This window comes from Coregonus lavaretus (assembly GCF_964263955.1).
Source record: "Coregonus lavaretus genome assembly, chromosome: 2".
Classification (NCBI taxonomy): Eukaryota; Metazoa; Chordata; class Actinopteri; order Salmoniformes; family Salmonidae; genus Coregonus; species Coregonus lavaretus.
This window is the reverse complement of record NC_139989.1, coordinates 50,511,007-50,526,097: the sequence shown is the minus strand read 5'-3', so window position 1 is coordinate 50,526,097 and position 15,091 is coordinate 50,511,007. Positions and strand designations below refer to the sequence as shown.

The 15,091-nt window shown below is 46.6% G+C and overlaps 1 protein-coding gene across 1 annotated transcript in view; it reads right to left on the bottom strand.

Moving 5' to 3' along the window:
* The window catches only part of LOC311150116 (voltage-dependent calcium channel gamma-2 subunit), a gene marked incomplete at both ends in the record, with an annotated part of 55,371 nt that extends 40,787 nt beyond the window's left edge, over positions 1–14,584 (bottom strand). Inside the window, one exon of the mRNA XM_084187406.1 lies at positions 14,359–14,584. Within this exon, the coding sequence (XP_084043532.1) occupies positions 14,359–14,584 (226 nt within the window). The remainder of the gene's footprint in view (positions 1–14,358) is intronic.
* Between the last annotated feature and the right edge of the window lie 507 nt (positions 14,585–15,091).

Here is a 15,091-nt window from a genome sequence, read left to right as displayed (position 1 = left end):
ATGATCGGAGAGGTTGAGAGTAGAAGAAGTTCAGGAGAAAGAACAAACTAAATGTAATTATTGTAAAATTGACTGTGTCCATAAAATGTAGATAGTGGGTATGGGCTGGAAGTAGAGGCCTAGGCGTTGTTGTTCACTAGTTTACTCCAAGTGGGGAAAGGGTGGCGGGGTTGGAAAGTAATAAAGGGGAATATATATATATATTTTTAAAGGATATGTATGTGTATGTATGTATGTATGTATGCATGTATGTGGGTGTGTATGTGTGTGTGTATGTGTGTATATGTATATGTATATGTGTATGTATGTGTGTATATGTATGTGTATATATATATATGTATATGTATGTATGTGTGTATATATGTATATATATATATATATATATATATATATATATATATATATATATATATATATATATATATATATATATATATATATATACACTGCTCAAAAAAATAAAGGGAACACTAAAATAACACATCCTAGATCTGAATGAATGAAATAATCTTATTAAATACTTTTTTTCCTTACATAGTTGAATGTGCTGACAACAAAATCACACAAAAATTATCAATGGAAATCAAATGTATCAACCCATGGAGGTCTGGATTTGGAGTCACACTCAAAATTAAAGTGGAAAACCACACTACAGGCTGATCCAACTTTGATGTAATGTCCTTAAAACAAGTCAAAATGAGGCTCAGTAGTGTGTGTGGCCTCCACGTGCCTGTATGACCTCCCTACAACGCTTGGGCATGCTCCTGATGAGGTGGCGGATGGTCTCCTGAGGGATCTCCTCCCAGACCTGGACTAAAGCATCCGCCAACTCCTGGACAGTCTGTGCTGCAACGTGGCATTGGTGGCTGGAGCGAGACATGATGTCCCAGATGTGCTCAATTGGATTCAGGTCTGGGGAACGGGCGGGCCAGTCCATAGCATCAATGCCTTCCTCTTGCAGGAACTGCTGACACACTCCAGCCACATGAGGTCTAGCATTGTCTTGCATTAGGAGGAACCCAGGGCCAACCGCATCAGCATATGGTCTCGCAAGGGGTCTGAGGATCTCATCTCGGTACCTAATGGCAGTCAGGCTACCTCTGGCGAGCACATGGAGGGCTGTGCGGCCCCCCAAAGAAATGCCACCCCACACCATGACTGACCCACCGCCAAACCGGTCATGCTGGAGGATGTTGCAGGCAGCAGAACGTTCTCCACGGCGGCTCCATACTCTGTCACGTCTGTCACATGTGCTCAGTGTGAACCTGCTTTCATCTGTGAAGAGCACAGGGCGCCAGTGGCGAATTTGCCAATCTTGGTGTTCTCTGGCAAATGCCAAACGTCCTGCACGGTGTTGGGCTGTAAGCATAACCCCCACCTGTGGACGTCGGGCCCTCATACCACCCTCATGGAGTCTGTTTCTGACCGTTTGAGCAGACACATGCACATTTGTGGCCTGCTGGAGGTCATTTTGCAGGGCTCTGGCAGTGCTCCTCCTGCTCCTCCTTGCACAAAGGCGGAGGTAGCGGTCCTGCTGCTGGGTTGTTGCCCTCCTACAGCCTCCTCCACGTCTCCTGATGTACTGGCCTGTCTCCTGGTAGCGCCTCCATGCTCTGGACACTACGCTGACAGACACAGCAAACCTTCTTGCCACAGCTCACATTGATGTGCCATCCTGGATGAGCTGCACTACCTGAGCCACTTGTGTGGGTTGTAGACTCCGTCTCATGCTACCACTGTGAAAGCACCGCCAGCATTCAAAAGTGACCAAAACATCAGCCAGGAAGCATAGGAACTGAGAAGTAGTCTGTGGTCACCACCTGCAGAACCACTCCTTTATTGGGGGTGTCTTGCTAATTGCCTATAATGTCCACCTGTTGTCTATTCATTTGCACAACAGCATGTGAAATGTATTGTCAATCAGTGTTGCTTCCTAAGTGGACAGTTTGATTTCGCAGAAGTGTGATTGACTTGGAGTTACATTGTGTTGTTTAAGTGTTCCCTTTATTTTTTTGAGCAGTGTATATATATATATATATATATATATATATATATATATATATATATATATATATATATATAACATGGGGGATTGGAAGTGATGCAGACAATTACATTGATGGAAGTTACAATCTATCTGCAATATTAAGCTGATCTACCCCCCCCCAAAAAAAAATTAAATAATAATAATAATATAAAAAACCCAAACACATACCTATAAATAGTAAAACCAGAGAAACTTATATTTTTGCAGTGGTCTCTTAATTTTTTCCAGAGCTGTATATATGAAAGATTATTTGATGAAAATGTTACTTACTGCTATTATCCCATACAAACGCATTGAATAACAGATTCACTACATGGAACAAATGATAGTCCCCCCAAAAAATCTAAAGGAAGTTTGTTCTGAAGTGTCTGTCCTATATCTGAGAGATATAAGGAAGATCATGAAAATTTACATTTTTTATTTTAAACAGTCTCTATATACAGTATACTGTTCTTCCATTACTTTTTCAACTGATACCGGGTGACCTTCAGATGAGTCTTGTGAGGCCTGTGGGCGTCCTAGATGAAAACAACCAACATGTACGTGTTCGTGAGAGTCTCACCTTTCTACTGTAGATACACATGACAATGGCTAACTTGGTTACAGGGTTGCCATAGGATGTCACTCCTACACAGATACAGTGAGATACACACAGTAGACATTGTCAGTAGCAGACACAGAGGCCGCCAGTAATACAGTGTTGTGTTCTGACCCTTTGTCTGCCAGCTGCCGCGGAGCTCTCCAGCAAGTTTTGCTGCTGTCTTCACAAAGCCAGGCCCCTTACAGCCCATCATCGCAACTTACCTTCATTTTGATACAATATGTTCCTTTTTGACTTGTGCAACCCCATGTGACAAGCAGGTCTGGGGTATGGTGGTTACAGCACCATTAGGCTGGTTCAAGTACAAACTTCTGTATTTCTCCCTCTTTGTATGCATGTGTGTTTCAGGTATGTGTGTCAGTAAGAGTGTGGTGCACACTTGCTGTGATAGTGAGGAATCCTTCTTACCCTGGTTGTGAATATGTGTGTGTATGTGTGTTATGGCACAGGAGCAGTCCATGTGCACGCTGTTGTGATCATGAGAGACTCCCTGTCCTGGAAAGCGATCTGAGAGAGCAAAGCAAAGCCACGCTGCTCCCCATAAAAAATCTATACTGTTCCTTACTGCACTCAGAGACACACAGACAATGAGCAAACACACACACACACACAAACACAAACACACAAAGGAGTGGGTCAGAAGGGGTCAAACGTGATGGGCTGGACAGGAAGTGTTGCATCATCTTCCTCTGTGACTTAGCAGGGTCTTATCCCCAGCTACATCAATATGTAGCAATGATAACAGTAGCACCTTCATTTTGACAAACTCCCTGATTCGACCTGATCTGGAGATTACTGTAGCATTGTCTTTTTATCTTCAGGAAAATCAGATGCGTCGTCAGCATTTTGGCAAAGGCTGTGGCTAAGCTTCAGAGTCAGAGCACATACATTATCCCTCCATAGACATGAATAATCGAGTGTCAGCCATACCTGGACACCAGATTTACATCATTTCCTGTAGAGAACATATTACATCATCAGCCTTCAGATTAACCGCCCGACTCACTCCATCACTGCTAAAGCTACAATTCACAGGTAAGATAAAAGGTGTGACAGATTCATTCTGAAATAACATTGAGTGTAACTTACACAAGGTTTGTGTAGGTTAAAATGGGATGGCTTTAATAATGTTTTTCTGTTTAAAAATAAATACATATTTGCATTGCATAATTATAAATAGGCTTTTTTTTTTAACCAATAATCAAATGTTCAGCAATCTCCCTTTGACCTTGTCAACATCATTACTCCCATTCAAGTCAGCCCGGTGACATCAGCACCTTCCATTTTTTTTCTTAGCTTGGAGCAGTTTCTGATGCTCTCATTTGATAGATAGAGTCTCATTACAAGTGTTTGTTTTCCCAACAGCACCATTTGCTGTGACAGTGGGGTCTGCCAGCTCTGTCGGCTGCAGTAAAAACTCACTCTGGAGTGCAGTAAACAGGACCATCTGAGCAGCCCCACACGCACGCGCTCGAGTACACACACACACACACACACACACACACACAGTGGGCAGTCCCGTCTTTAGAGACTGACACACAGTCAGAGCACAGTTTGGCCTCTGCAGGCCCCCATACAAACATGGCCACCGACATCCCTAAAAGGAGGTAAGGCACAGAAGACCTTCAGTCAGTGTGCTGTGAGAAAGATTTCCATTTGCCTTTGCAACCTCAAATTGTACTTGTCAATAACGTTGTAAAAATTTGACATTACTCTCTCTGACCCAGGTCGATTGACAATGGTAAAAGAAACGAGGGGCACAGGTGAGTACAACAAAATCATTACTCTGTCTGCCCTGCAGTCAGGACTCAACTCTTTATGACTGTAAGTCGCTTTGGATAAAAGCGTCTGCTAAATGGCATATTATTATATTATTATATTTAGCTGTGCAGAAATCCAATTCCCTCAAAACTCTGCACATCTCATATTACAACTCTGTCTAACTCCATTGTATTGTTATACGTAAAACACATTGATTGCAGAGTATATGAAACTGGAGTTACACTATCTACAGTAGATATACCTAAATATCCTGAAAGTGCACTTCACACACATTGCCCACTTATCCCCTTTGCCATCTAACAGTATATCATCACTACATCCTCCCTTGATGTGCCCGTTTATATTGCATGTCTCTAACGTCTCCGCTGCCCTCTGCCCTATATCTCATCCTGGTCCATCTGCCACAGTTCCCTCTGGAGCTGCTGTCAGCCCCCTTCTCTGTCCTCCACCATGCCCTGGTCTATGCCTGCATGGCCACCCCTGTCCCTGCCACTCTCCTCCCTGCCCAGCTCAGAGTAGCTCTGGCTCTGCTTTGGCCTGGGCTCACTCCCTCAGACTCCTGGACCAGGCAGGGAGTGGAGCTGTCAGCACCTTTCCCACTAGGTGCTAAGAGGGCTCTACAGAGGTGGGAACATCTCAGTCCCCTCTCCCCAGCAACACTGAGAGCCTGCTGGGCTAGGGCTGGGGTCGTAACCCTGTGAAGGACCGGGGCCTTGGTCCTACTGGATCCAGGTGCAGGTGCAGGCTCACCTCACACCCCATGCAGTATGGCAGGGTGTTGGGGAGCAGACAGATTCTACCCACTCCCCACCCCCACTCTCCGGGATGATGCAGTGTGTTTGGGCTCCGCGCTGACACGAAGCAAATACGGTGTAATAGATGGCAAATGTACTGAGCTGTGGACACAACCAATTAATCAAAAGGCAGATTGCTGTAGTTTCTCCTCACTATCACAGGAAAAAGGAGTGGATCTCACCTCCTTAAAATGAATGGATTGTATCTGAGGTTAATTATTATTTACTATGGGGTCTCTTTGGGAGATTTCCACTGCTTAAGAAAATGGCCGCCGATGTGGAACCAAGGTAAGAGACTACTGTGTTGTTAGGACCAGTGAACAGCCTAATGTTTACACTTCCATTGAAATGACACTTTATTTGTGCCTGTGACCATACAATATCCTGCCAGGATACATTCATTTATTTCAGTCTCATCTCACTGTCTCTGGTGTCAGTGCATCACATGTATTTTCATCCAGTTTGTGTACTGTAACAGTCAGCTGTAATCGGTACAATAACTTCTGTTGGCAGCCAGTGTCCAGTGACCCCTGTCCATTCAGTAGTGTTACAGAAACTAGCCCAGGGTATGACTGGCCCAGGGTATGACTGGCCGAGGGTATGACTAGCCCAGGGTATGATGACTGGCCCAGGGTATGATGACTGGCCCAGGGTATGATGACTGGCCCAGGGTATGACTGGCCCAGGGTATGACTGGCCCAGAGTATGACTGGCCCAGGGTATGACTGGCCCAGAGTATGACTGGCCCAGGGTATGACTGGCCCAGGGTATGACTGTCAAAGAGTATGACTGGCCCAGGGTATGACTGGCCCAGGGTATGATGACTGGCCCAGGGTATGACTGTCAAAGCGTATGACTGGCCCAGGGTATGACTGGCCCAGGGTATGATGACTAGCCCAGGGTATGACTGGCCCAGGGTATGACTGGCCCAGGGTATGACTGGCCCAGGGTATGACTGGCCCAGAGTATGACTGGCCCAGGGTATGACTGGCCCAGGGTATGACTGTCAAAGAGTATGACTGGCCCAGGGTATGACTGGCCCAGGGTATGACTGGCCCAGGGTATGACTGGCCCAGGGTATGATGACTGGCCCAGGGTATGACTGGCCCAGAGTATGACTGGCCCAGGGTATGACTGGCCCAGGGTATGATGACTGGCCCAGGGTATGACTGGCCCAGAGTATGACTGGCCCAGAGTATGACTGGCCCAGGGTATGACTGTCAAAGAGTATGACTGGCCCAGGGTATGACTGGCCCAGGGTATGACTGTCAAAGCGTATGACTGGCCCAGAGTATGACTGGCCCAGGGTATGATGACTGGCCCAGGGTATGACTGGCCCAGAGTATGACTGGCCCAGGGTATGATGACTGGCCCAGGGTATGACTGGCCCAGGGTATGATGACTGGCCCAGGGTATGACTGGCCCAGAGTATGACTGGCCCAGGGTATGAATGGCCCAGGGTATGATGACTGGCCCAGGGTATGATGACTAGCCCAGGGTATGACTGGCCCAGGGTATGACTGGCCCAGAGTATGACTGGCCCAGGGTATGACTGGCCCAGGGTATGACTGGCCCAGGGTATGACTGTCAAAGAGTATGACTGGCCCAGGGTATGACTGGCCCAGGGTATGATGACTGTCAAAGCGTATGACTAGCCCAGGGTATGACTGGCCCAGGGTATGACTGGCCCAGAGTTTGACTGGCCCAGGGTATGACTGGCCCAGGGTATGACTGTCAAAGAGTATGACTGGCCCAGGGTATGACTGGCCCAGAGTATGACAGGCCCAGGGTATGACTGGCACAGGGTATGATGACTGGACCAGGGTATGACTGGCCCAGAGTATGACTGGCCCAGGGTATGAGTGGCCCAGGGTATGATGACTGGCCCAGGGTATGATGACTGGCCCAGGGTATGACTGGCCAAGGGTATGACTAGCCCAGGGTATGACTAGCCCAGGGTATGATGACTGGCCCAGGGTATGATGACTAGCCCAGGGTATGACTGGCCCAGGGTATGACTGGCCCAGAGTATGACTGGCCCAGGGTATGACTGGCCCAGGGTATGACTGTCAAAGAGTATGACTGGCCCAGGGTATGACTGGCCCAGGGTATGACTGTCAAAGCGTATGACTGGCCCAGGGTATGACTGGCCCAGGGTATGATGACTGGCTCAGGGTATGATGACTGGCCCAGGGTATGACTGGCCTAGGGTATGACTGGCCCAGGGTATGATGACTGGCCCAGGGTATGATGACTGGCCCAGGGTATGACTGCCCGAGGGTATGACTAGCCCAGGGTATGACTAGCCCAGGGTATGATGACTGGCCCAGGGTATGATGACTAGCCCAGGGTATGACTGGCCCAGGGTATGACTGGCCCTGGGTATGACTGGCCCAGGGTATGACTGTCAAAGAGTATGACTGGCCCAGGGTATGACTGGCCCAGGGTATGACTGTCAAAGCATATGACTGGCCCAGGGTATGACTGGCCCAGGGTATGATGACTGGCCCAGGGTATGATGACTGGCCATGGGTATGACTGGCCTAGGGTATGACTGGCCCAGGGTATGATGACTGGCCCAGGGTATGACTGGCCCAGCTGCCCAGCCCATGTGCACTATTGATTTGTTCCCTGGCCATGTAGGATAAAGATAGACTCCCCCTCAACACAACTGACTGCAGCTAAAAATAACATGTGTAAATCAAGGCTAGAGCCACACACACACACACACACAAACACACACACGAGTTTCAGGGACTGGAGGGGACTGGTGTAATTATCATGTGGTGACCCGGACGCCGTCCCCTCTTTGACACGTGTCCTTTTTTCTAATTTACGACCGGCCCTCTCATTCAGTGGAGCAGGGGACTCTTACACGCTGAGCGGGCAGGCGGGCGTGCAGGTGGGCGGCTTTTATGGGACAGGGCCACCAAAGTTTACAGCATGTCTCCCATCGATCAAAGCCATCAGTGCCATTAATCTTACCCTAAACCAATTACTATGGCATCTCCCCCTCCATAGTCCATCACACAACATGGGCACATGGAGGAGATGGAGATGAGGAATATGCTGCTTCACATCGCTGCCAAGCCAGGAGAGGCCTTCTCTGGCAGGTACAGTAAGCTAAGTGTGGGGGAGGGGAGATTCAGAATAGCACAGAGACTCCTACATACTACACACCTCCACTATACTGGAGCATAGAATGAGAATGAGAAAACCAGATAGTAAACTGATATAACCTTCGCTGTACTAAAGCATGTTATAACGCCAGAAAGGATGGGCTTAGTGATTGACCTCCAGATGACCAGAACACTGCAACAGCATATCAGACTGTACTGAACCATAATCACTCCCACTATTCACTCTCTCTCCAATAAGAGGAAAGCCCAAGGCAATGGACAGTACATTTGGATGAGTAGAATTACTGTACATGGCCATCTCCACAGTGGGACAATGACAGACAGACTGACAACACAGACACTGTACTTCTGTAATGAAGGTGATTGAGTCTCACACAGCCCCATCCAGTAATGACTGTACTGTAATAATCAGGCCTTAGTGGGCAATAGAGTGGGCCAGCGTACAGACCAATAAAACAGTCCAGACCAGTAGTGTCTGTCTGCAGTCCCAGCAGAGCAGAGTAGAGCTACTGTAGCCACAGTGGCAGACAGGTCAGAGCTAAATGAATCCCATCTATCTCTGGACTCTGGGAGAGGTGACAGTGCAATAGAGCCCAGTCACTTTACCCAGCTGAGATAGCAGCTGAGTGGAGGGATGTGACTGGGGCAGATGTCATTCCACAACCCTCCGAGTGTGGATAGCCAGTCCACTGAAACACTAAGGGAGGGATTGTCCATGAACCACTATTGCCCCTACCTCAACAAGTGGTTGAAGACCAGACCACTCTGAATTGCCACGGATGTAGTACTCTGTATTAAACTTGATACGGCCATCCAGTACTCCGGTGTGTGTGGCTGCGCTTGGATTCCTTGATGGAGATCATGCGGGCATGTAATCCTGCCCATGCAGCTGGGTGTACAGTGGAGCTGTGTCATAATACAGCCTAATGCCACTTTAGGGTCAGGTCATTAGCCTGGGTGGGCATGTGCCAGCCGGAGTAATCCTTATCTGATTGGACTATGAGACTAATCCTGCTCTGGAGCACTGGCACTGCCCAGCCCAACGATCTCTGCACTATCTCTCATTCTCTGTCTCTCTCACACACACACATACCGAATATATACACACTCATGTACGCACACACGCGTGTAAACATTCACACGCACACCCACACACCCACACACACACACAGACACACACACAGACACACACACACAAACGTGTGTACACACACACACACAAACAAGTGCTCAGGCTCAAACACACATACACCAACAAAAACATACGCATGGAGAAAACACTAGTAGATTACTCCCACATCTGTGTTAAAAAATGCATGAATGTCAATGCCACACCCACAAACTCATAAGATACAGTGCATGTACCATAAGATACAGTGCATGTACCATAAGATACAGTGCATGTACACACACACTGGTATATTCTCACGATGATTGACAGGAAGGAACCGAGGGAGGCCACACGAACAAGTCCTGGAGTTTGGTCATGTCACACCCTGACGTATGGGACTCTAGTATGTGAGTCAGGGTGTGGAGTTCTACGTTGTATTTTCTATGTTCTCTTTCTAGGTTGTGTATTTCTATGTGTGGCCGGGTGTGATTCCCAATCAGAGGCAGCTGTCGCTCGTTGTCTCTGATTGGGGATCATACTTAGGCAGCCTATTGGCAATCATTAGTTGTGGGATCTTGTTCCGTGTAGAGGCTTGTTTTGTGTTTAGCCTGAGGACTTCACGTTACGTTGTTTTGTTGTTTTGTTCGTGTGTTTATCGTTGAAATAAACATGTATGCATTTCACGCTGCGCCTTGGTCTGACCCGTCCTTCAATGTACGTGACAGATCATTCATTTCCCCAACCATCCTACATATATTATCTTCAGCACCAGTCCATTTCCAGAACTGAGAAACCAGGAAAGGATACCAAGTGGGTGAATTTCACGTTTTTTTTTTCATGCAGAGTAAAGCTGGCCCCTATATATTCTCATTCATATGGCATCACAAAGCATTGGACTACTCTTACAAACTATTGTTGATAGTCCTTCATGGAAAACGGCTCTGCCAGTGAACCCAGAGGCAGGGGTGTGAATTATTGGTCTTGCTGAAGAACACAACTCATACAACAGGTGATAGGAAAAAAGGGGGGGAACACTGCCACCAAAGTGGCCCTCTTTTGTCAAAGCATTTTCCCATCCTCTTTTGCACCTCCTGCCCGCCCCCCCTCCTTCTCCCTTCCTCCATTTCTCCTCCTATAGCCGAGGCAGAGGGGGGCGCTGTAATGAAGATGAATGGGGCAGATTAGCGTGGAGCGAGGCGTGGCGGTGTGCTATACCTGGCTGTGAGGAGAGGAGGCCGTGCCGACCAACGCGGATGCTCCGGTAGGCAGTCGCCCAGCCCAGACAGGATGGAGCAGTGTCCCCCCTTCCTCTGGAGCCCAATCCATCAGCACCACGCATGTTTACCGTATGCTTAACACACACACACACACACACACAGAACATAGCCCCAGACGAATCCCCCCACCTCTTCCCCTTTGTATGGCTCTGCCTCAGTATGGCAATAATACACAGACTAGTTTGCCCAGTCTTCAAAGCATAGGCCAGTCTTTCTGCCAGTATAACTGCTAGTATAACTGGGTGCTAGTGTATTGGGTGACTATAACAATAGAGGCTCCAAAGGATTTAATTCTGTGTTTAAAATGTAGTCTTGGATATTTATTTCTCACTATAGAAGAGGAATTTTATATCTTATTGGGGTCCCCAATTACTCTTCCTGGGTTTCCAAACAGGAAACAAAACAACAAATAAAATACCTAAAATACATAATTCAATATACATAATCCTCCTGTTGGTAGAGCATGGGTTGTGGGTCCGATTCCCTTGGGGACCAGTATGAAAAAGTATGAAAATGTATATATACTACTGTAAGTCACTCTGGATAAGAGCGTCTGCTAAATGACTAACATGTAAATGTGAATAATATACATAATATACATAATATACATAACACTACATAATATTACATAACCTCCTGCCTCTAACTCACGCTTCAGAAACAGGAGATGACTCCTGCCCTATAAGCCATTCCGGCTCGCACAAGGCCACCCACCTACATAATACAATATACTGTATAATACAGCGCAAATTACAATACAAAATATATAAACATGGCTGCGTCTCATTTGATGTGAATGAGTGAAGCAAGCATAGAAATGTGGTGATGCTGAACTCTAATCTTTGACCTTCTTCGTGATAGACTGTGTTACTCCTGTTAGAGGTTGTTTGCCCAAATAGTAGGCCAGGGGCACATTGTTGCCAAATCTTGTGGAGGGCTCTTTGCTGATAGCACACATCTTTTGGTTTCTCTGATATCAGGAAAATTGAATCAAACACTGTAACAGATCAAGGGACTCAGCATTCATATGAACCAGCTCCAAGGGCAACTGTGAGATTTCACAAATGAATCCCATGCTTTGGCAATGGCATATGCTATTGCATTTTCAGTATGACTGATAGTACAGGCGACTAGTGAAAACAAGTGTAAATCTACTAAATCTATATGAGACATATTTTACCGAACCATCGAAGAGCTCCACTCTCATTCCAGTGCTGGAGAGGGAAAAGGACCTGAATGTTCACAGGAGAGAGAAATCAGTGAGAAGTGCATCTACCTTCACACAAACACGCACACATGCATAAACACCCCCACACACGTACGTACATGCACACACACACACACACACACACACACACACACACACACACACACACAGCCTATACGGTTACTTTCTCATGGGTGAGGCTATGTATGGTATTACAGTGACTGGAGTGAGCAGTAGAGTGGTAGATGGGTGTGTGGGTATTCCCCTCTGTGATCAGGGGCTCTCCTCTCCAGGAGCTGATTAAACAAACACAACCCCTCGCCCACCTGGGCCCACAACATGAGCTATATGAGTGGGCCAGAGCTGGGCTACAGCAAATCACTGTCTGCATTGTCAGTTGTGATACAGACAGGATGCATCATCATCCATCGCAACAAGGTAGCTACCAATATATGAGACATAAGGTGTGGGATGATGATGTTCCACTTGATTTCAGCATTGGCATGAACCTCTACATGCTGTAGTTACAGTATCCACCTGAGATGGCAGACAGAGCAGCACCACACCTGGTCTGCAGCAGGAGCTTCTTGTGGCTGAGCTGCTGCTTATACTCCACTGCAGCTGCACCCGGCTCTGTAGTTTACTTCCTATTTTTCAATATCCCAGATTTCGGAATAAATTGTGCTAATTACCCATGAATAAATTTACCCGATTGCGTTTTTTTAAAGCCCAATTTCCACAGCAGGAAGTCGTTTGAATTGGTATTCAAATGAATCTGACCTCGATGTGCAAATGCGATGGTGCCGTTCTCCGCTTCCTCCCCTCATCAAGGCCTGAGACCATTCATGAATCGCAAATGACAAATCAGTGTTTATTTCCTGCCATTTTGATCACCGATTCAAGGGAGGGCGGCTGTTATCTTGCCACAAAAGAGAAGCTGCGGCATATGGGCTTTGTAATTGTAATTCACCTTGTGCCAAGGATAGGAGATTTTGGTCAGGTCTGGACTATGAACATTTGTCTGTTAATTAGATAACGGCCTGACTAAGGCAAAGGCCAGTCACATCACACCACTGATTTTCTCCACCTTCACAGAAAAGTGTGAATTTTCAACAGAGGTTAAAAATCGAAGACTTTGAAAACCTCTCCACATCTGTAGTTAACCTGTGATGGGTCACCTTGAGACCTAAAATGGCCCTCCCACTGTATATCCTGGCTAGCACAGGAGAACAGATGCAGAGAGCTCCTGGAAGGGGTAGCTGCAGGGTGTCAGACAGACCTTGCTAAAGCCGCCCTGACAGATGTGGCCAACGTCAGCCATCCAACCTTGGTCAAAATCACCCAGTGATGTCGATTAAGAAATTAACATACAACAGTACTTTCATTGTCCAGGAAACTCTCAAAATAAAAATACATCCTTGTAATTTCCAATGTTGTAATACATTTTTGCCATTGTGAATTTAACATGCCAAAAAACACATAACTTTATTCTGTGCAAACATTCACATTTTTAAGAGTTCAAATCATCAGATCTTTACAGTTGAGTGGCACTGACATTATTTTCATAAACCACTTCCTGGGGCTGACTTCACCTCAGGCTGTTAGAGCAGAGATCTGACCTGAGACTGACTGCTTACTGCTTATCACATGACAGAGGAGTGTGCAGAGAGACAGGAGGCCTGTGAGAATCTCTCTGCTAAGAAGATGAGCAGATGTGTAACGCTGCGTGACCTCACAAGGTTACACTGCCGCGCTCAAAGTCAGCATCGGACGCCTCCGCCGGAGCATGACAGGAAACAAGACGCCGCTGTGTGTCAAGTCAAGACGTAGGAGGTGGTCTTGAACCTGCGCTTGAGGTGACTGCGTTTGACACCTCGTAAAATACTAAGCACAGCCAGTTCAAAGTGTAATGACAAGCACTGTTAAGGCACCCCATCATCCCGGGGTCAAAGGTGGGGTCTGGATGGAAATAGACCTTTGACAGGAATGGCTGACTCTCTGTTGCTGTTGTGCATTGGTCATTTTCATATGTTATCACAATTAGAAATGTTTGAAAAATTGTGCTGTTTTGAACAATACAATCGACTGGTGGCAAAGAACGTAGAAAGTCATGTTTTGAAGGTGTCACTTGGGGATTGTGTATAGGCCTAAGAGGTGTGAAATGGAGGGTTCTTACAGTAGTTTATTGGCCCAATTCTGTCTGATACACTGTATGGGGCTTCAGCTAAACCTGATCCACATGGCATATGTCAGTAGAAAAGTAAAGGAAGGGATAAAAGTTATAACGTCAACGAGTGGGATAGGTCTTGCTACATGTAGCTACAGGTTAAAATGTAATCACTATGGTATACTGACATGAAGGAAATAAAGTGACTGCAAAACGCATGTGGCTCACTTACCTTCTAAGCAACACGTCCTCCACAATCCCGAATGGGTCATGACCTCTTCGTTCTTCTTGCTGGTCTCGTTATCGCTGACCGACTTTGACTTGCACGTGCCGCGCGAGTACAGCCAGTAGTCCGTGCCAACCGCGATGGTCATGAGACTGAAGGCGGCAAATGCGCCCACAGTGGTCAATAGCATCTGAACTCCGCGGTCAAACAGACCCATATTTCCGCATTCCATGAAAGGGGGACCCCCTTTCCTCTTTATATATAGGAAATAAATATTTGAAAATTTACGGGACCAAACCAAACTAAAAAAATGGGATATATTTGAGCGAAAGGAGGGGGAAGGAGGTGGATGCGGTAGGAACTTTATGGTTGCGTTTGGGTGAGAACTGACTAAGAGAAATTGGGTTTCCTTTTAGGGTAGTTTGGGGAGGAGGACGCAGTGTCTCTCTCCCCAGATGGGTTCTTACTAAATGTTACCCCAAAATATAAGAATTATGGACAAGGTAATGGCCTCTAAAATTGACTATACCGTCAACTGTTATCCCTATAACTACAACTAGCCTACACTTGCAGTTGTAGCATAAACCTACTAATGTAAAGATAATATTATGTATAATATACAATCACAGTAAGTGATAAGTAGAGAGAGACTTTAATATAAATGGAAAAGGGGATAGTCTCAATCAAAATTCAGTAGGCTATTACGCTTTGAGACTAGCTTTTGTCTCGTGCTTTACAG